Source organism: Astyanax mexicanus, chromosome 4 (assembly GCF_023375975.1).
Source record: "Astyanax mexicanus isolate ESR-SI-001 chromosome 4, AstMex3_surface, whole genome shotgun sequence".
In the NCBI taxonomy this organism is placed as follows: Eukaryota; Metazoa; Chordata; class Actinopteri; order Characiformes; family Acestrorhamphidae; genus Astyanax; species Astyanax mexicanus.
Window position 1 is genome coordinate 54,131,810 of NC_064411.1, and position 21,274 is coordinate 54,153,083.

The 21,274-nt window shown below is 37.7% G+C and overlaps 1 protein-coding gene across 1 annotated transcript in view; it reads left to right on the forward strand.

Moving 5' to 3' along the window:
• The first annotated feature begins 5,285 nt into the window (after nt 1-5,285).
• fgf12a (fibroblast growth factor 12a) overlaps nt 5,286-21,274 on the forward strand; it is a 100,318-nt gene continuing 84,329 nt past the window's right edge. The window contains exon 1 of the mRNA XM_022678630.2: nt 5,286-5,812. Within this exon, the coding sequence (XP_022534351.1) occupies nt 5,689-5,812 (124 nt within the window). The 5' untranslated portion in view covers nt 5,286-5,688. The remainder of the gene's footprint in view (nt 5,813-21,274) is intronic.

The window sequence follows — 21,274 nt, forward strand, 5'->3', positions numbered from 1 at the left end:
CATTCCTTTATTTCAGAAGTCTGATTGTCTGCTTGGACAATGGCTTACTAAGGTTTTACTGCAAAATAAACATATAAAAAAATATGTCCCACTCTTTTTGTCCCAACTAAGCATTGTTAGCATTGTCCCAGTTAGCAATACCATTCGAAAACCACCATATAGTATCTGGCGCCCCCCATATTATACAGTATCTAGCGTTAGCTACACAGTACCAGATTATATTAATTGGTGGTAAAATTGACATCACCAGCCAAGTACATTTGAGATAAGGAGGTGTATGTTTAGAACAGTTGTGTTTACACTAGTTAAAAAGAAAAAAGTGGATTTTTACTTTCTGGACTTTGACTACTCACCTCTGTGTGTAAGTAACTATAGGTTTAAATAGGATCTCCGGTGGATTTTTTGTTTTACAGAGACTCTAAAACTCTAAGGTCAGTGGCTGAACTGCACTTAGCAGGGCATTATTACACACGTTGTAAAGTAACATATGACATTGCAAAGACTGTTATTGGTGTAAATGTCTTTATCTTAAAACTGTTGCCCGTCTTGCTGGTGACTCCTGGTGTCGCAGTGCTGTTACCCAATCAGAGCCGATATGTTTGCATGTATGAATATTCATGAGCAAGAGCTGAAATCCTTTCGTTTCTCCCTCTTCCACTCCTCCACAGGACTAAAGTATGGTTATACTGGATCACTGGAGCACCTGTTTTTTTCACATAAAACAGCTCACCTGGGATTCATTCATACTAGAGACACAGCTAGACATTTTTAAATGATAAAAAAATGATGGCATGACAAGAAAATACATTTTCCCAATTATTTTGGGGAAAATTTTTGGTCCACACCAAATTTGTCATTATGACGGGCCTAATAGTGGTCATGGTCTTCTGTAGTGACCTGTTGAGAGGAACTGAGCAGCAGTTTTTCTCTTATTGTATTAAATCACTACACCTCTCTCTCTCTTTTTCTCTCCCTCTCTCTTTTGCACATGATAATCATGCTGCTGATGATGCTGATAGTGATGGTGGTTCTGATAATGATAGTAGTGACTGTGAGGGTAATGTAGTTTATGATAATAAAGGTAATGTCAATGATAAAATAAAATAAAATGATAATGATAATAATGCTAAAGATAATGGTAAAAAACAGCTCACATGACATTAATTCATACTAGTGGTACAACTAGACATTTTTAAATGAATGAAAAAATTATGGAACGAGACTTTTAAAATTCTTTGCTTTTTAAAATGACAATAAAATACATTTTTTCCAATTCTTTTTGGACAGTTTTGGTCCACCAAAAAAAAATAGTGATTGTGACAGACGTAATAGTGATCATGGTCTTCTGTAGTGAACTGTTGAGAGGAATTGAACAGCATTTTTACCATTATTGTATTAAATCACTACACCTCTCTCTCTCTCTCTCTCTCTCTCTCTCTCTCTCTCTCTATCTCTCTCTTTCTCTCTTTCTCGTGCTGTGTGTATGTATGAGTTAAAAGACAGCAGATAGCCCCCTCTACCGTCTCCACTAATAACAGCAGTGTCTTTTTCCGGTTGTGTACAGTAGGCGCTGAGCTCGTCACTGACTGTACACTAGTGATGACATCACAGGTCTGGTTACAGCAGGAACCACGTCATCCAGGTCTGAAATACAGAGAAAGATGTGAGAAAGAGAGGACAGAGAAAGGTTACGGTCAGTGGAGTCAGAGCCAGAACATTCTGGATCTTTCCTTCTCAGCCTGATCAGATTACCTTCATATAGCTGATGAAGGTGATAGTGGTTATGACGATAATAATGCTAATGATGCTTATTACAATGATAATGATAACAGTGACGATGCGTTACATGAATATGGTGATGATGATTATGGTGGTGATAATGAAGAAGATGATAGTATTTATGAAAGTGATGGTAGTTTTAATAATAAAGGTGATGATGACACTGGTGATTATGAATGATGGTGATGTGAATGGTGATAATGGCAAGGACAATTATGGTAACTCTAATGATGATTAAGAGGAGGATACTAAAAATAATAACAAGGATAATGATGCCGATGATGATGATGATGATGATGATGATGATAATAATAGTCTAATGATGGTGATGTGAATGAAGATGGCAAGCGTAATTATTGTAATTATAATGATGATGATGAGGTTATTGATAATAATAACAAGGATAATGATGATAATGATACTATGATTATAATAATGTGAATTCTGATAATGGCAAGAATGGTGGTGATGATGATAATGATGACAGTAATGGCAAGAATAATGATTATGATGATGATACTAGTGATCAAAATAATGGTTGATAATAAAGATGATGACACTGGTAATTAGGGTGATGTAAATGATAATAATGGCAAGGATAATGATGGTGATGTTGATGGTGATAATGACAAGGATAGTTATGGTAACTATAATGATGATGAAGTTAGTGATAATAATAACAAGGATGATGATGATGATGATGATGATGATGATGATGATGATGATGATAATGATACTGTGATTATAATAATGTGAATGCTGATAATGGTTAATAATAAATGTGATGCCACGGGTAATTAGGGTGATGTAAATTATAATAATGGCAAGGATAAATATAGTAATTATAATGAGATTGATGATGATGATGATGATGCTGATAATAATGGCAAAGATAATGATGGTGAGGTGAATGGTGATATGGTATAGATAAATATGGTAATAATAATCATGAGGATACTGATGGTGATGAGAATGATAGTGATGATGGCAAGGATGATAATGGCAATTATAATGATGAAGATGATACTGATAATAATAGCAAGGATAATGATGGTGATATGAATGAGGATAATAGCAAGGATAGTTATGGTATTTATATTGATAATGCTGAGGGTATTGTTAATAATAGCAAGGATAATGATGGTGATAATGGCAAGGATAATAATGGTAATCATACTGGTGATTATAATAATGCAAATGCTGATAATGGCAAGAATGGTGGTAATGATAGTGATGACAGTAATTGCAAGGATAATGATTATGATGATAATACTAGTGATCATAATCATGTAAATGATGATAATGGCAAGGATAATTTTGCTGATCATAATGAGGATATTGATGATAATGGCAAGGACAATGATGGTCACTGTTATGATTATGAATTATGAAGATGGACATGATCTAAATCACAATGAAGACAATAATCACGCTGCTGCTGATGATGATAATGATAGTGGTGACTGTGAGGGTAATGTAGCTAATGATGATGAAGATAAAGACGTAGCTTTGACAAGGATGGTCACGATAATGATGGCTGATGTTGATGATGGTGATAAAAAAGGTTGATGATTGTGGTTATGGCAATAATAATGATGAAAAAATTATAATGATGCTTATTATGATGATAATGATAACAGTGATGATGCTGAAGATGACTTTAGTGGTGATGATTATGGTGGGGATGATGAAGAAAATGATGATGATTATGATTACGACAATGATGGCAGTGTTAAGTGATTAGGGTGATTATAATGATGATAATGGCAAGAATAGTGGTGATGATAGTGATGGAAGTAAAGGCAAGGATAATGGTTATGATGATAATACTAGTGATCGTAATGATGTAAATAGTGATAATGGCAATGACAATAATGTTCATTGTTACGATCATGAATTATATAAAGATGATAAAGAAATATTATCCTGCTGCTGCGAATAAAGACGTTACTTTGACAAGTATAGTCGTGTTAATGAAGATAAAGGTAAAGTCGATAACAAAATAAAATAAATTTTTTACCATGATAATGCTAAAGATAATGGTCAACATGAAGATTAATAGGATTATATGTTATAATAGAGTTTAACTGATAAATATGGCTGATGTAGATGATGGTGATAAAAAAGGTTGATGATAGTGGTTATGGCAATTATAATGATTATAAATGTGGCAATTATAATGATGCTTATTGTGATCATAATGATAACAGTGATGATGCTGAAGGTGATGGTGATGGTGATTGTGAATGATAATGGTAAATGATGGCACTGTTGATAACAAAGCTGATGGTGACACTGGTGATTAGGGTGATGTGAATGATGATAATGGCAAGGATAATTATGGTAAGGTAATGATGATGAGGATAGTGATAATAATAGCAAGAATGGTGATGGTGATGATGATTATAGTGGGGGATGATGAAGAAAATGGTAACTATGACAATGATGGTAGTTTTGATTATAAAGGTGATGTGAATGGTGATAATGGCAAGGATAGTTATGGATATTATAAAATGATGATGATGATGATGATGATGATGAGGATAGTGATAATAGCAAGTATAATGATGATAATACTAGTTATCATAATAAGGTAAACAGTGATAATGGCAAGGTTGTGAACTAAATCACGGTTAATAGTATTAATAGTGATAAAGATGGTCATGAACTAAATCATGATGAAGATGATAATAGTGAGGATAGTAACAAGGATTATGATGATAATCATGCTGCTGCTGCTGATGATAATAATGTTGATAATGATAATGATAATGATGATGGTTCTGAAAATGATAGTAGTGACTCTGAGGGTAATGAAGTTAATGATTGTTGTTATAAAGACGATAAAGGTAATGTAGATGATAAAATAGTAGAAAATGATGATTATGATAATGATAGTAGTGACTGTAAGAGTATTGCATTTAAAGACGATACAAATAAAGACGTAGCTTTGACAAGGATAGTCTTAATAATGATGATAAAGGTAAAATCGATAAAAGAATAAAGATAATGGTCAACAAGAAGATAAATAAGATGATATGTTATAAAAACTCCCATCTCCCATCGATCTAACTCATCAAAACTCATCTCTAAACTCCCGCTGAACTTCCTTCTTCCTGTCCTCACGAGTCTTCGCCTTCTTTGCCTCTCTTCACCTCTCTTCACCTTCGGACTTTACCTCCTTCACCCCTCCCGGCACAACAGCAGTGGCAGCAGCAGCGGCGGCAGCAGCAGCAGCGGCAGTAGCAGCGGCAGCGGTAGCGACAGCAGCACATGGCCCGGCATTAGCTCATCATTATCATCACCAGAGGCCGTCCTACCGCTTCTTCCTCCACTTAACTCCTAACCTCCCCCTCCTCCTGCTTCTTCACACACCCTCCCACCTCCTCCCCTCGTCCAACCAGAGCCCCCCTCCTCTACAACACCATCCCACCCCCTCTCACTCCCTCCCTCCCTCCCCGCTACAAGCCCCCCCCACCCCCCGCAGTCTCACTCTGCCAGCGAACACTAGAGGAAGCGAGCGATGGGCACCGGAGCGAGCGACGACTGACTCTCCCTGTCGTCCTTGCGCGTGCAGCGGCTGAGCGACCGGCTTTTGCGAAGGAAAGATCCGGCAGATCCTCAGACAGATAGCAAGATAACCAGATAACGAGATGCTGCACTGGATGATGGAGCGGTGGAGGTGCACGGAGCCCCCTCGAGCCCACCAGAGTCTACCAACCACGACCCCCCCACTACTACTACCACCAGCAGCAGCAGCAGAACCAGCAGCAGAAGCAGTATCAGCAGTAACCTCTCGTGCTTGATGTTCCGCGCTAGACGCTAGAGCTCGAGGAGGACGCTTCCAGTTTTCCTTGCATCCCTTGCATTTTTTTCCCGTCTTGGTTTTCCACACTGTTGGTCGCGTGCATGCATCCGGGAAAGTGGAGCCGGCAGAAATCGATGAGGATAGCGAGGCTCTTCCTGAGGAAAGGCGCGCATATGCTGCAGTGTCTCTGTGGAGAGCGATCGGAGGCGACCACGACCACCAGCGGTGAGACATAGTGCATGCTGAGCGCGAGAAAGAGAGAGAGAAAGAGAGAGTGCGCGAGAGAAAGAGCGAGAGAGAGAGCGAGAGAGAGTGCAAAACATACACATACACACACTGACACAAAACAAGAACACCCCCAAACCCCTCACGCCGGCCAAAGCAAGGTCTGCGCTATTCACGCGCTATACCGGCACTCGGCAACGTGCAAGACCAACCAGCCAGTGCACTCCAGCCAGTGCACTCCAGCCAGGGCACTGCTGCTCACTCTTCACCCCCCACCACCACCACCACCACTATCATCGTCATTGTCCTTACAGTCATCCTACTGATCATCATCCTCCTCCTTGTCATCCTATCGTTATCACGAAGGCCAACAAGTAAAAGCGCGAGCCCTGCGAGGACGCCGGCTCCGAGCACGCGGCTCAAGGACGCCGGCTGCTCTCCGCTGGAGAGAAGCGTAGGGAAGGCAGGCGGTATTGATGCAGTTGCAGCAGCAGACGCAGAGAATGAGAGAATAAAAGAGACAGAGAGAAAGAAACAGAGAGAGAGGAAGAGCGAATAGGGCCATCGGCGGCCGACTCAGATTATTTTAAGGTGAGGTGAGGTTTCTAAAACGGGCTCGCGGGGTCTCTGCCATCCCCCGGGGGCCGATAACTTCTGCACGTGATTCAGCACCTCGGGCAGCAAGTTCACTGCGCAGTACCTGGTGCGTGGGTCACTCGCTACAATGCACTCGACAGTATGTACTCTACTATGTTGTAGTGTTGAACTATAGTACACTACTGAACACTACATCAGTCATTACTCATTACTGTCTGCAACAACACTGCTGAACACTTTACTACAGTATAACAGGAAGATTAACACTACTGAAAGTTACATGATTCAGTTTATGAAACTATGAACAACACTACTGAATACTACTACGCAACATAACACTACACTGCACCACTCAGTACTACACTACTGAATATTATATTACTCATTACTCAGTCTGCAACACTGCTGAACACTTGCTGTACTTAAATTTCCTTCGGGATAAATAAAGTATCTATCTATCTATCTATCTATAAAGTATCTATCTATCTATCTATCTATCTATCTATCTATCTATCTATCTATCTATCTATCTATCTATCTATCTATCTATCTACAGTACAACACTAAGAACAACACTACTGAATACTACTACACAACAAAACACTACACTGCACCACTCAGTACTACACTACTGAATATTATATTACTCAAGAACTACACTGCATACAAGACTACTCAGTCTATAACACTGCCTAACACTTTAAAACAGTACACAAGTAAGAGTAATACTACTGAACATTACAGCTCTCAGTCAGTCTGGAGCACTGCTGAACTCTGTACTTACTACAGTACAACACTATGACAAAACTACTGAATACTACTACTCTACAAACCATTACACTGCACTTCTCAGTGTACTACTACACTTCTAAACACAACATCACTCAATCTACACTAAGAACAACAATACTGAATACTAGAATACTCAGTCTCCAACACTGCTGAACACTTTACTACAGTACAACACTAAGAACAACACTACTGAATATTGATAAACAATAACATTACACATTACTACACTACTGAACATTACATTAGTCATTACACAGTCTACAACACTGCTGAACACTGTACGTACTATGGTACAACACTATGAACAAAACTACTGAATGCTATTACACTTCAAAACAGTATCACTCAGTACTACACTACTGAACACTAGAATACTTACAACACTACACTCCTCAGTACAGTATAACTGAACACTACATTTCTTAATACTACCCTACTAAACTGCTACTACTGTCCAACACTCTATGTAGTATGTAGTATGTTCTATAGCATAACACTATACTACCCAACACATTATTATTACTTTACTTACTACCGTCCACCAGTCTATAACACTAGACGACTCTAGACTACTAGATTACTCTCTAACATTTACTACAGTACACAAGTGAAATTAACACTACTGAAAAGTAAATTACTCAGTCTACAACACTGCTGAACACTGTACTAGAGTACACCACTAAAAACAACTACCCAACTACCCAACCTTTCTTCCTTATTTACTATTCTCCAACATTACATTACATAAAACCGTATACTACCCTACATGTAACATAAAGCACTGTGCTACCACACTTCCACCATAGTCTTGTTCAACTAATATTAAATATTCTACTACCCAACATTACAACCTTACTTACTACTACCCAAAATTTTACCACCTGACTACTGTCCAACATTCTAAAACAACAAAAAATACACACTATACTTTACTACTGTACTTACTACTGCCTAACACTCTATAACATAAAGCATTATTATACTATCCAACACATGCCAATATACTACCCAACACATCCAGTATCCAACCCAACACTTTACTACCCTACTTACTTTAGTCCAACACTCTATAGTAGATAGTATAGATAGTAGTATGTAGTATGTTCTATAACATAACACTATACTACCCAACACTTTACTACCTTACTTACTACTGTCCAGCACTTCATAACATAAAGCACTGTGCTTTACTACACTTCCACCTTAATACTGTTCAACTAATGTTAAATGTTCTACTACCGAACATTGCTACCTTTTTTACTACTACCCAACACTTCATAGCATAAAGCACTATACTACCCAACACTTCATTACATAAAGCACTATACTACCCAACACTTCATAGCATAAAGCACTATACTACCCAACACTTCATTACATAAAGCACTATACTACCCAACACTTCATTACATAAAGCACTATACTACCCAACACTTCATAGCATAAAGCAATATACTACCCAACACTTTATTACATAAAGCACTATACTACCCAACACTTTATAGCATAAAGCACTATACTACCCAACACTTCATTACATAAAGCACTATACTACCCAACACTTTATTACATAAAGCACTATACTACCCAACACTTCATTACATAAAGCACTATACTACCCAACACTTTATTACATAAAGCACTATACTACCCAACACTTCATTACATAAAGCACTATACTACCCAACACTTCATAGCATAAAGCACTATACTACCCAACACTTCATTACATAAAGCACTATACTACCCAACACTTCATAGCATAAAACACTATACTACCCAACACTTCATAGCATAAGGCACTATACTACCCAACACTTCATAGCATAAAGCACTATACTACCCAACACTTCATAGCATAAAGCACTATACTACCCAACACTTTATTACTTAAAGCACTATACTACCCAACACTTTATAGCATAAGGCACTATACTACCCAACACTTCATAGCATAAGGCACTATACTACCCAACACTTCATAGCATAAAGCACTATACTACCCAACACTTTATTACTTAAAGCACTATACTACCCAACACTTCATAGCATAAGGCACTATACTACCCAACACTTCATAGCATAAAGCACTATACTACCCAACACTCTATAACATAACACTATACTACCCAACACTTCATAGCATAAAGCACTATACTACCCAACACTTCATAGCATAAAGCACTATACTACCCAACACTTTAATACTTAAAGCACTATACTACCCAACACTTTATAGCATAAAGCACTATACTACCAAACACTTCATAGCATAAATCACTATACTACCCAACACTCTATAACATAACACTATACTACCCAACACTTCATAGCATAAAGCACTATACTACCAAACACTTCATAGCATAAAGCACTATACTACCCAACACTCTATAACATAACACTATACTACCCAACACTTCATAGCATAAAGCACTATACTACCCAACACTCTATAACATAACACTATACTACCCAACACTTCATAGCATAAAGCACTATACTACCCAACACTCTATAACATAACACTATACTACCCAATACTTTACTACCTCATCTATTACTGTCCAACACTGCATAACATAAAACACTATACTACCTTACTTACTACTGCCAAACACTCTAAAACAATGAATAAATCACTATACACTGTAGTTTACTACTTTACTTACACTCTATGATATAAAGCACTATACTACCCAACACTTTACCACCTGATCTACTACTTTTCAGCAATCTATAACATTAAATCCTTTCCTCCCCAACACATGACTTTTTAACCATGAAATACTTAAAAAGTTATATTTTTAAAGACTTTTAGCCACTTTAACTCTCAGGATGGGTCAGCAGGTCCAAACACAGTGCGCTCACTCTCATAATTACATAATTACACATTTAGAAAACTGTGCTTGGGATTGTTTGAGGATGTTTGATTCCAATATGTACATAATTTTTGCATGAATATGTTTGAGTTTATGCACATTTTTTGCACATATTAACATGTCAGAAAACAAAATTACAAAAAATAAAACAAATTTACATACGAAAAATAATTACGTTCAAGAAAATAAAATTAACAAAGGAAAAAAATATTTTACATGGACAAAAAAAAGTTACATTTCAGAATTTATTTTTTTACAGAAATTAAAACAAATTTACAAGACGCGAAACACTTTCACCAGCGCTGAAACACTTTTACAAACTGCGATTTCTGACGGAAAGGGAGGGTCTTACATACAGGAAGTGCTTGTTGCGGACCCTCCTTGTCAGTCAAGCTGCTTCACGATGAGAGAGTGGAGTTTAAACTATGGACATTAAACTATTGTGGCGTGTATTTTAGCAGCAGCAGTAAATGCAAAAACTTATGAAAATCTCTGGAATATAATCAAGAGGAAGATGGATGATCACAAACCATCAAACCACCAAACTGAACTGCTTAAATTTTTGCACCAGGAGTAAAGCAGCATGCAGTTATTCAAAATCAGTGTGTAAGACTGGTGGAGGAGAACATGATGCCAAGATGCATGAAAACTATGATTAAAAAACAGAGTTATTCCACCAAATATTATTATATATTTCTGAACTCTTAAAACGTTATGAATATGAACTTGTTGTTTTCTTTGCATTATTTGAGGTCTGAAAGCTCTGCATTTTCTGCAAATAAATGCTCTAAATGACAATATTTTTATTTGGAATTTGGGAGAAATGTTGTCTGTAGTTTATAGAATAAAACAACAATGTTCATATTACTCAAACACAAACCTATACATAGCAAAATCAATTAAAGTGATCTCTTAATTTTTTTGCAGAGCTGTATAACATCACTGTACTAACCAACATTACTCTGTATAATTGCAGTTTATTTGAATCTCAGCTCTAAGAAAGGTCATACACTAGTGCACTTTCTGCAGCAGTGTGTGTGTGTGTGTGTGTGTTCTGATACACTCACGTGCCGGCGGTGTGTGTGTGTAGGGCAGTGCTGTGCTGCCCTGTTTATACACTGCTCTTCATTAGGTCTGTATTCGTGGTGCTGCTGCTGCTGAGCTGCACATCTTTTTTCTCTTTATTTGAGTTTTTAATAATCAGCCACTTAACTCTATATTTCCATGTTAGTTCACTGCAGTGGAGATACAGGACTGGAGCTGTAGCTGTTGGAGTTTGGGGTCGGTGTAGAGCTGCTGTAGTGTGTTTTTTGTTCCTGCTGCAGTTTTAACAACTGCATACTGTTATAGACCACAAGCTGCAGCTAATAGATCAAGCAAAATGTTCTGCATTGTAGATTAGTGACTTTAAAGTCATCTAAACTATGAAAAAGTGTTAAACAAACCAGAATATGTTTAATATTTTACATTCTTCAAAATGTAGCACCCCTTGTTCAGCTTTATGAGGTAGAGTCACCTGGAATTCAAGTTACTTTCAGTTAACAGCTGTGCTGAACTCATCAAGAGTTAATAATGCTTTTAGGGGCTCTAGCGATGATTTTAGGGGCTCTAGCCATGCTTCTAGGGGATCTAGCCATGCTTTTAGGGGCTCTAGCGATGATTTTAGGGGCTCTAGCCATGCTTCTAGGGGATCTAGCCATGCTTTTAGGGGCTCTAGCCATGCTTCTAGGGGCTCTAGTCATGCTTTTAGGTTGCTCTAACCATGCTTTTAGGGGCTCTAGCCATGCTTTTCGGGGCTCTAGCCATGCTTCTAGGGGCTCTAATCATGCTTTTAGGTTGCTCTAGCCATGCTTTTAGGGGCTCTAGCCATGCTTTTCGGGGCTCTAGCCATGCTTCTAGGGGATCTAGTCAGGCTTTTAAGTTGCTCTAGTCATGCATTTAAGTTGCTCTAGTCATGCTTTTAGGGGCTCTAGCCATGCTTTTAGGGGCTCTAGCCATGCTTCTAGGGGCTCTAGCCATGATTTTGGGGTTTCTAGCCATGATTTTGGGGCTCTAGTCATGCTTTTAGGGGCTCTAGCCATGCTTTTCGGGTCTCTAGCCATGCTTCTAGGGGCTCTAGTCATGCTTTTAGGTTGCTCTAGCCATGCTTTTAGGTTGCTCTAGCCATGCTTTTAGGGTGCTCTAGCCATGCTTTTAGGGGCTCTAGCCATGCTTCTAGGGGCTCTAGTCATGCTTTTAGGGTACTCTAGCCATGCTTTTAGGGGCTCTAGTCATGCCTTTGGGGGCTCTAGTCATGCTTCTAGGGGCTCTAGTCATGCTTTTAGGGTGCTCTAGCCATGCTTTTAGGGGCTCTAGCCATGCTTCTAGGGGCTCTAGTCATGCTTTTAGGGGCTCTAGCCATGCTTCTAAGGGCTCTAATCATGCTTTTAGGTTGCTCTAGCCATGCTTTTAGGGGCTCTAGCCATGCTTTTCGGGGCTCTAGCCATGCTTCTAGGGGCTCTAGTCATGCTTTTAAGTTGCTCTAGCCATGCTTTTAGGGGCTCTAGCCATGCTTCTAGGGGCTCTAGCCATGATTTTGGGGCTCTAGACATGCTTTTAGGGTGCTCTACACATTCTTTTAGGGGCTCTAGCCATGCTTCTAGGGGCTCTAGTCATGCTTTTAGGGTACTCTAGCCATGCTTTTAGGGGCTCTAGTCATGCTTTTGGGGGCTCTAGTCATGCTTCTAGGGGCTCTAGTCATGCTTTTAGTGGCTCTAGCCATGCTTCTAGGGGCTCTAGTCATGCTTTTAGGGGCTCTAGCCATGCTTTTAGGGGCTCTAGCCATGCTTCTAGGGGCTCTAGTCATGCTTTTAGGTTGCTCTAGCCATGCTTTTAGGGGCTCTAGCCATGCTTTTAGGTTGCTCTAGCCATGCTTTTAGGGGCTCTAGCCATGCTTTTCGGGGCTCTAGCCATGCTTCTAGGGGCTCTAGTCATGCTTTTAAGTTGCTCTAGTCATGCATTTAAGTTGCTCTAGCCATGCTTTTAGGGGCTCTAGCCATGCTTCTAGGGGCTCTAGCCATGATTTTGGGGTTTCTAGCCATGATTTTGGGGCTCTAGTCATGCTTTTAGGGTGCTCTAGCCATGCTTTTAGGGGCTCTAGCCATGCTTCTAGGGGCTCTAGCCATGATTTTGGGGTTCTAGTCATGCTTTTAGGGGCTCTAGCCATGCTTTTCGGGGCTCTAGCCATGCTTTTAGGTTGCTCTAGCCATGCTTTTAGGGGCTCTAGCCATGCTTTTGGGGGCTCTAGCCATGCTTTTGGGGGCCCTAGCCATGCTTTTGGGGGCTCTAGCCATGCTTTTAGGGGCTCTAGCCATGCTTTTGGGGGTTCTTGCCATGCTTTTAGGGGCTCTAGCCATGCTTTTAGGGGCTCTAGCCATGCTTTTGGAGGCTCTTGTCATGCTTTTGGGGGCTCTAGCCATGCTTTTAGGGGCTGTAGCCATGCTTTTGGGGGCTCTTGCCATGCTTTTGGGGGCTCTAGCCATGTTTTTAGGGGCTCTAGCCATGCTTCTAGGGGCTCTAGTCATGCTTTTAGGGGCTCTAGCCATGCTTCTAGGGGCTCTATCCATGATTTTGGGGTTTCTAGCCACGATTTTGGGGCTCTAGTCATGCTTCTAGGGGCTCTAGTCATGCTTTTAGGGTGCTGTAGCCATGCTTTTAGGGGCTCTAGCCATGCTTCTAGGGGCTCTAGTTATGCTTTTAGGGGCTCTAGCCATGCTTTTAGGGGCTCTAGCCATGCTTCTAGGGGCTCTAGCCATGATTTTGGGGGTTCTAGCCATGATTTTGGGGCTCTAGTCATGCTTCTAGGGGCTCTAGTCATGCTTTTAGGGTGCTCTAGCCATGCTTTTAGGGGCTCTAGCCATGTTTTTAGGGGCTCTAGCCATGGTTCTAGGGGCTCTAGTCATGCTTTTAGGGGCTCTAGCCATGCTTTTAGGGGCTCTAGCCATGCTTCTAGGGGCTCTAGCCATGATTTTGGGGGTTCTAGCCATGATTTTGGGGCTCTAGTCATGCTTCTAGGGGCTCTAGTCATGCTTTTAGGGTGCTCTAGCCATGCTTTTAGGGGCTCTAGCCATGCTTTTAGGGGCTCTAGCCATGCTTTTGGAGGCTCTTGTCATGCTTTTGGGGGCTCTAGCCATGCTTTTAGGGGCTGTAGCCATGCTTCTAGGGGCTCTAGTCATGCTTTTAGGGGCTCTAGTCATGCTTTTAGGTTGCTCTAGCCATGCTTTTAGGGGCTCTAGCCATGCTTTTAAGGGCTCAAGCCATGCTTTTGGGGGTTCTAGCCATGATTTTAGGGGCTTTAGCCATGCTTTTATAGGCTCTAGCCATGCTTTTGGGGGCTCTAGCCATGCTATTAGGGGCTCTAGCCATGATTTTGGGTGCTCTAGCCATGCTTTTAGGGGCTCTAGCCATGCTTTTAGGGGCTCTAGCCATGCTTTTAGGGGCTCTCGCCATGCTTTTGGGGGCTCTAGCCATGATTTTGGGGGCTCTAGCCATGCTTTTAGGGGCTCTAGCCATGCTTTTAGGGGCTCTCGCCATGCTTTTAGGGGCTCTAGCCATGATTTTGGGGGCTCTAGCCATGCTTTTAGGGGCACTAGTCATGCTTTTGGGGGCCCTAGCCATGCTTTTAGGGGCTCTAGCCATGCTTTTAGGGTCTCTAGCCATGCTTTAAGGGTCTCTAGCCATGCTTTTAGGGGCTCTGGCCATGCTTTAAGGGTCTCTAGCCATGCTTTAAGGGTCTCTAGCCATGTTTTAAGGGTCTCTAGCCATGCTTTTAGGGGCTCTAGCCATGCTTTAAGGGTCTCTAGCCATGCTTTAAGGGTCTCTAGCCATGCTTTAAGGGTCTCTAGCCATGCTTTAAGGGTCTCTAGCCATGCTTTAAGCACCATAATTATATATAAAATCAGCCAAAATAAAAAAGAGAAATTAAATTTCAGTGTAAATCTGGAATAAAACTTACAAAATTCTGGAGTACAACTAGAAGTAACTGGATTAAAACTGGAATAAAATAAGATAATTTAATTTAAATTAAATAAACTAGAGTAAATCTGGAAAAACCTTTAATAAACCTGGAGTAAACCTGGAGTAAATCTTGAGTAAAACTGGAATAAAATAGGATAAATCTGGAACTAAACTGGAATACTGGAGTAAGACGGGAGTATATCTGGATTAAACTGGAGTAAACCTGAAGTAAATCTAAACCTGAAATAAAAATGGAATAAATCTGGAACTAAACTGGAATACTGGAATAAGACTGGAGTATATCTGGAATAAATCTGGAGTGAATCTGGATTAAAGTTATATAAACTGGTTGGTAATTATTAATATATTCTGATGAGATGTTGTTAGAGGCGTTCGGGCTGCAGATACAGGATTCAGTCTGCTTTTGGTCGTCCATCACGGTAAAACACAGTTTATTAAAATCCTGCATCAGCACTTCCTCTCACTGTATAATAATAAACACATGCAGCAGAAAACAGCTTCTTTATACGAGAGAAAATTACTCACTGAGCAGAATCAGGTGTGAGTTTTAGCTGGTTGGAATCGTGCCATCAGCTTGTGGGAAAGAAAATAAAAGAAAAGAGGAGAGGAAGTTCAGAATAACTTTGGGATGGAGTTCAGGATTCAGCTTCAGCTCCAGCTTGTCCTAGAAAGCATGTCCAGAAGATTTATAGCATTTTAGATTGGAAAGGGGAGGGGCTTTAGACAAAAAGCACCTCCCCCAAAAACAGAATCATGAAAAACTGTATGATTCTGTTTTTTTTACAATATTAGTAGAAAACAGATGACAGATTTCATGAGAAAAAAGCTTTTAATACTTAAATATTATCAAAATAGTCAAAAAAATGAAAAAATATTTTAAGTGAATTTTTAAACAAGAAATGATTTATTTAAAAAAATGTGATTTATGATAAAATTATAAAAATCTTGAAAAAAAGATTTTAAAAGTAGAATAATTGGTTAAAGTGATAATAAATATTCATTTTGCAAGTTCAGTTATTTTTCAAGAAAATAAATCATTTCTACAAAATGTTAAAAATTTGTAAGAAAAAAAAATAATTTGTAGATATTTGACAAATTTTTAACAAAGCAATTATTAATAAAATCATCAGAAAAGTTAGAATCGTGTATTTGTTACCTTCATTGAAATCATAAGAAAAGCTGTTTTTTGACACAATTAGTCCAAACTACAAGTTCAAGTTCTTTAGTACAAATTGGTTAAGTATAAATTGATTAAAATGACAAAAATGACAGCTTTGCAGATTTAGTCAATTTAGTTTCTAATCACAAGGATTAATCCTTATTCATTTCTTCCATAACTAAAAAATATATTTGACACAAAATATATTGTTTTTTTGTTTAACTTAAAAAATAGTAATTACAAAATCAGTATTATATTATTATTATTATTATTATTATTATTATTATTATTATTATTATTATTATTATTATTATTATTAACATTTATTGTCTAAACTCTTTATCTGGTAAACGAATGATATTAAGTACACAAAATTTATATTTTTTTAATCACAACTATTAGTCCTTATTCATTTTCTCCAGAACTAAATAATAGAACTGACCCAACATATGTTTTTTTTTTTAAACAGGTACTTTAAAAATAATTATAAAATATGTACAAGTATTTTTTTTATAAATTGGTTAAAATGAAAAAAATTACTACTTTTTTTAGATTTAGTCAATTTCCAAGATAAATTATTATTAATTATTTTTATTTTATATTAATTGTATTTGAATTGTCTGAACTTGAGAATGTCTTTCATACACTAATTTAATTTCAATTACAAAAAAATATATCATTTTTAATCACATATATTAATCCTTAAAAAAATGATACTTAAAATAATTACAAAATAAATAAAATATATTTTTTATAAATTAGTTAAAATGACAAAATGAATACTCTGGAAATTTAGTACATTTCCAACATAAGAAACTATTTCTATAAATGATTATTCATTATTTTTTTTTTATATTCATTATATTTGACATGTATTGTCTGAACTCCTTATCTGGTGGAAATGTCTTCCATGCTACATTAAATAATTGAAATTGCAAAAAATATATAGTTTTAAATCACGACTATCAATCATATCGTTATTTATTCATAACTAGTAATTTAAATGGTTTGAACTTGTTGAACTTATTAATAAATCTGAGTGTTTAGAGGGGAATTAGCAGGTCTAATACTGTATATGGAAGGAAGTACCTGTATCTGCTGTACCTGTTCAGGTGTGTCTGTGAGCAGAAGCAGAACCAGTATCTGGATCTGATGTGCTGTTTGAAGTTTATGAAATTTAGTAGACTTATACTGATTTTAATGACGTTTGATGACCAGTTTCTTTATTCTTATTATTGAATCATTAACACTGATCTTAACTGAGGCTGAGAACTGAGATCCTGCAGTTCTTTAAATGTTGTTCTGGGTTCTTTTGGGATCTCCTGGATGAGTTCTTCATGCCCTTTTGGAGTAATTTCTTTAGGTCGGCCGGTCTCTCCTGGGAAGGTTCACCAGTGTTCCATGTTTTTTCTCCATTAGTGAATAATAGTGAATGACTGTGGAAGTTTTAGAAATTACTTTATAATCTTTTCCTTTTTGCTTTTTAAGATCTTTTATCTGCTTCACGTTGTCAGACAGGTTCTATTATATAAGTGATTTCTTGATTCTACAGGTCTGGCAGTAATCAGGTCTGATTGTGGTTAGTAGTGAAATTGAACTCAGCTTTACAAAAAGTGTGATTAATCACAGTTCATTTATTTGAGGATTGATTTGGATAGTTTTTTTTCTCGTAATAAATTAAATCATTTAAAAGTGCTTTTTATATTTATTCAGGTTATAGTTGTCTGATATTAAAGTTTGATAATCTGAAAAAAAATTTAAGTATGACAAAAATGCAAAAAACAAAAGAAAAATAAATATAAATACTTTTTCACGCCACTGTACACTGTAAGCCCGGATAAGTTGAATTTACTTAAAAAAATTACAAGTTCATGTTTAATGTATTATTTTAATTAAATCAAATTACTAAAACATAGAAGTGATTGTTGTTGAGAGCAATAAAATGAAGTACTAATTATATTTTATTTATTACATTTATTTGATGTATTTTCTTTCTTTCTTATTCATTTCATCCATAACTAAATAATTTAATACACAAAAATATATTATTTTTAGAAAATTATGCTTACATTGTTTTTTTTATAAATTGGTTAAAATGACAAAAATGGCTACTTTAATCCTTATTAATTTCCTCAATAACTAAATAATATAATTTACACAAAATCAATATTTTTTTTAAACGGATACTTTAAAAAAAACTAAAAAAACTGTACACTGTAAGCCCGGATAAGTTGAATTTACTTTTAAAAAATTGAGGAAACTGGTTGCCTTAAAAATGTTAAGTAATGGGTAATGAAAACTTAAGTTAACATAAATTAAAACATCAAGTTATTACAGCTAAAGGGAAACGTTTTTATTCATTTCTAAGTTAGCCCAGGGGGAATCACTACACACTGATGGTGAGTGTTAGTCAGAAACTGTTGGACACACCCAGTATGCAAATAGATTGTGCCAGAATGGGGTGGGGGGGGGGGGGGGGTGTACAGTGTGTGTTTATGGAAAATGTGTTTTGATATGTGTTTTTCACAAAAAATGAGCCAATGCCAATGAGTTTGAGTTAGAAAAAATATTTTTTTAGTATCATTTGATGAAAAATGAAAACGGGTCCCACAGACCCGAACACCACACAAGGGTTAAAGTTATTATAAGTTGGTTTAACTCAAATAGTTGAGTAATGTTTTGAAAGATCCAATTTGATTCATTTTTATTATATAAAACAGACTTAAATCATTTGATTTCACACACCCTATGGGTTTACAGTGTGTGTGATGAGGAAAAGTGCTGATGAAACATTGGCGTCCTCATGCTTCAGCCGGCGGTTTGATTGAATACGTCCTCCGGACTAAATGAGGTTTTTAAACCAGGACAGGAGCGGGTTCTCAGGAGCTCGCTGAGGAGACACCAGGATCTCACTTATATAATGAGATATCGCTCCTGCTCTGGATCCGAGTCCTGGGACTGTTGGAAATAAATGGTCTAAATATAGTTTGTTTGAAAATTGTCTGCATGTTTGGAGATGATAGACTGAGTGAGAAACCCATACATGTTCTCCGTTTGGTTCTCTAGACCACCCTTGTGCTTTAAGCAGGTACTGTATACAGTTCTGGGGGGGGGGGGGGGAGTTTTGAAACATTTTACTCTTGTTTTAGCTATGGGTGACAATAAATGCATGTAAATAATTACAGAATTTTTAATCAGGAAATATATATCATAGCTACTGTAAGTGTAAGAATTTCTTTTATAAATTAACTTAAATAAAAAACAGCAACTAATTTAAAGCATTAGTCTGTGTTTTTTAGTTGCTACAGGACTCTTATCTGACTGACAGCTGTTCTAACCAATCACAGCTTTTTAAAATGGCTCCTCCCCCACGTGACTGCGTGACCCTTCTCCTGATTTTGAGAAGGGTGTAGTAATGAATCTATTAGCAAAGTCGAAGGACAGTCTAACCAATCAGATTCATGATTTTCACTACGGGGGCGGGGCCATGGCTCTCTAACCCTTTCTTAATGCTGTGTTGAAGGTGTTGCCTTGCTTAGTATAGCTGGAATAGTTCAATAGTTAGCTAAATGTCATGAAATTGCGGCTGCAAATGAGACAGATATAATGAGATAATGTGTCATATTATATTAAAAATTAAAAACAATAATAGGCCGTCTAACTGATGAGTTTTTGTACCTAATGTTTTGGCTGCCTTGGTGTACTGTAGACATACAAATGAGTGATCTTTGTTGAACGGTTGTACTTGTAGGAATATTAAGCATTTATTGTTGGGTCTAATGTACACTTTTGTAGTTTGTAGCTGTATTTGTTGGCTGTTTGTATATATATATATAACATATATATATATATATGTTTGTGTATAATATCTATCTATGTGTCGATCGGCCGGCGGCAGGCCGGCGGTGTTATGGGGGGCGGTATCACGTCTGGTGTTGTAGGCGCTCCCTGTCCTTCCACACTTAGCTCCAACGGAGGTTCTCATTCAAACAACTACAGCACTCAGTATGCACCACACACTGACATCACTCACTCTGCCGATCACGTGACACCTCACCTGCCCCGGCCAGGAAGTCCTGAGTACTGATGATTACCTGTAAAAATTATAGACAGTTCATGTCCTTGTCAAAGGTTACAGACTTACACAATCAGCAGTGGATCAAATGATTATTTCCCCACGGTATTCTATAAACAGGTGCATCTCAAAAAATTAGAATATAATTGAAAAGCTACTTTATTTCAGTAGTTCAGTTAAAATGTGGAACTCATATATATTATATAGATGTATTAAACACAGAGTGATCTATTTTAAGAGTTTATTTCTTTTATTGTTGATGATTTTAGCTTACAGCCAATAAAAACCCAAAAATCAAAGTCTTTTAGAAAATTAGAATATTATATAATAAGACCAATTGGTACTTTCAGCAGGGTGGGCAGTGTGAAGCCAAGTCCTGCTGGAAAATGAAATCTGCATCTCTATAAAAGTTGTTAGTAGCAGAGGGAAGCATGAAGTGCTGTAATTTGATGATTTTGTGGGAAAACAAAACTGCACTGACTTTAGACTTGATAATAAAACACAGTGGATCAACACCAGCAGATGACAGACATGACTCTCCAAACCATCACTGATCATCAGTAAATTTTACATTTCATTTATATAAATTAAGGGAGCAAAGTCTGGAGGAAGAGTGGAGAGACACACAGTCCAAACTGCTCGAGGTCTAGTGTGAAGTTTCCACCAATCAGTGATGGTTTGGAGAGACATGTCTGTCATCTGCTGGTGTTGATCCACTGTGTTTTATTATCAAGCCTAAAATCAGTGCAGTTTTGTTTTCCCACAAAATCTTACAGCACTTCATATCTTACAGCTTCCCTCTGCTGATAACAACTTTTATAGAGATTTCATTTTCCAGCAGGACTTGGCACACTGCCCACACTGCCGAAAAGTACCAATTGGTCTTATAATATAATATTCATATTTTCTGAGACACTGATTTTTGGGTTTTAATAGGCTGT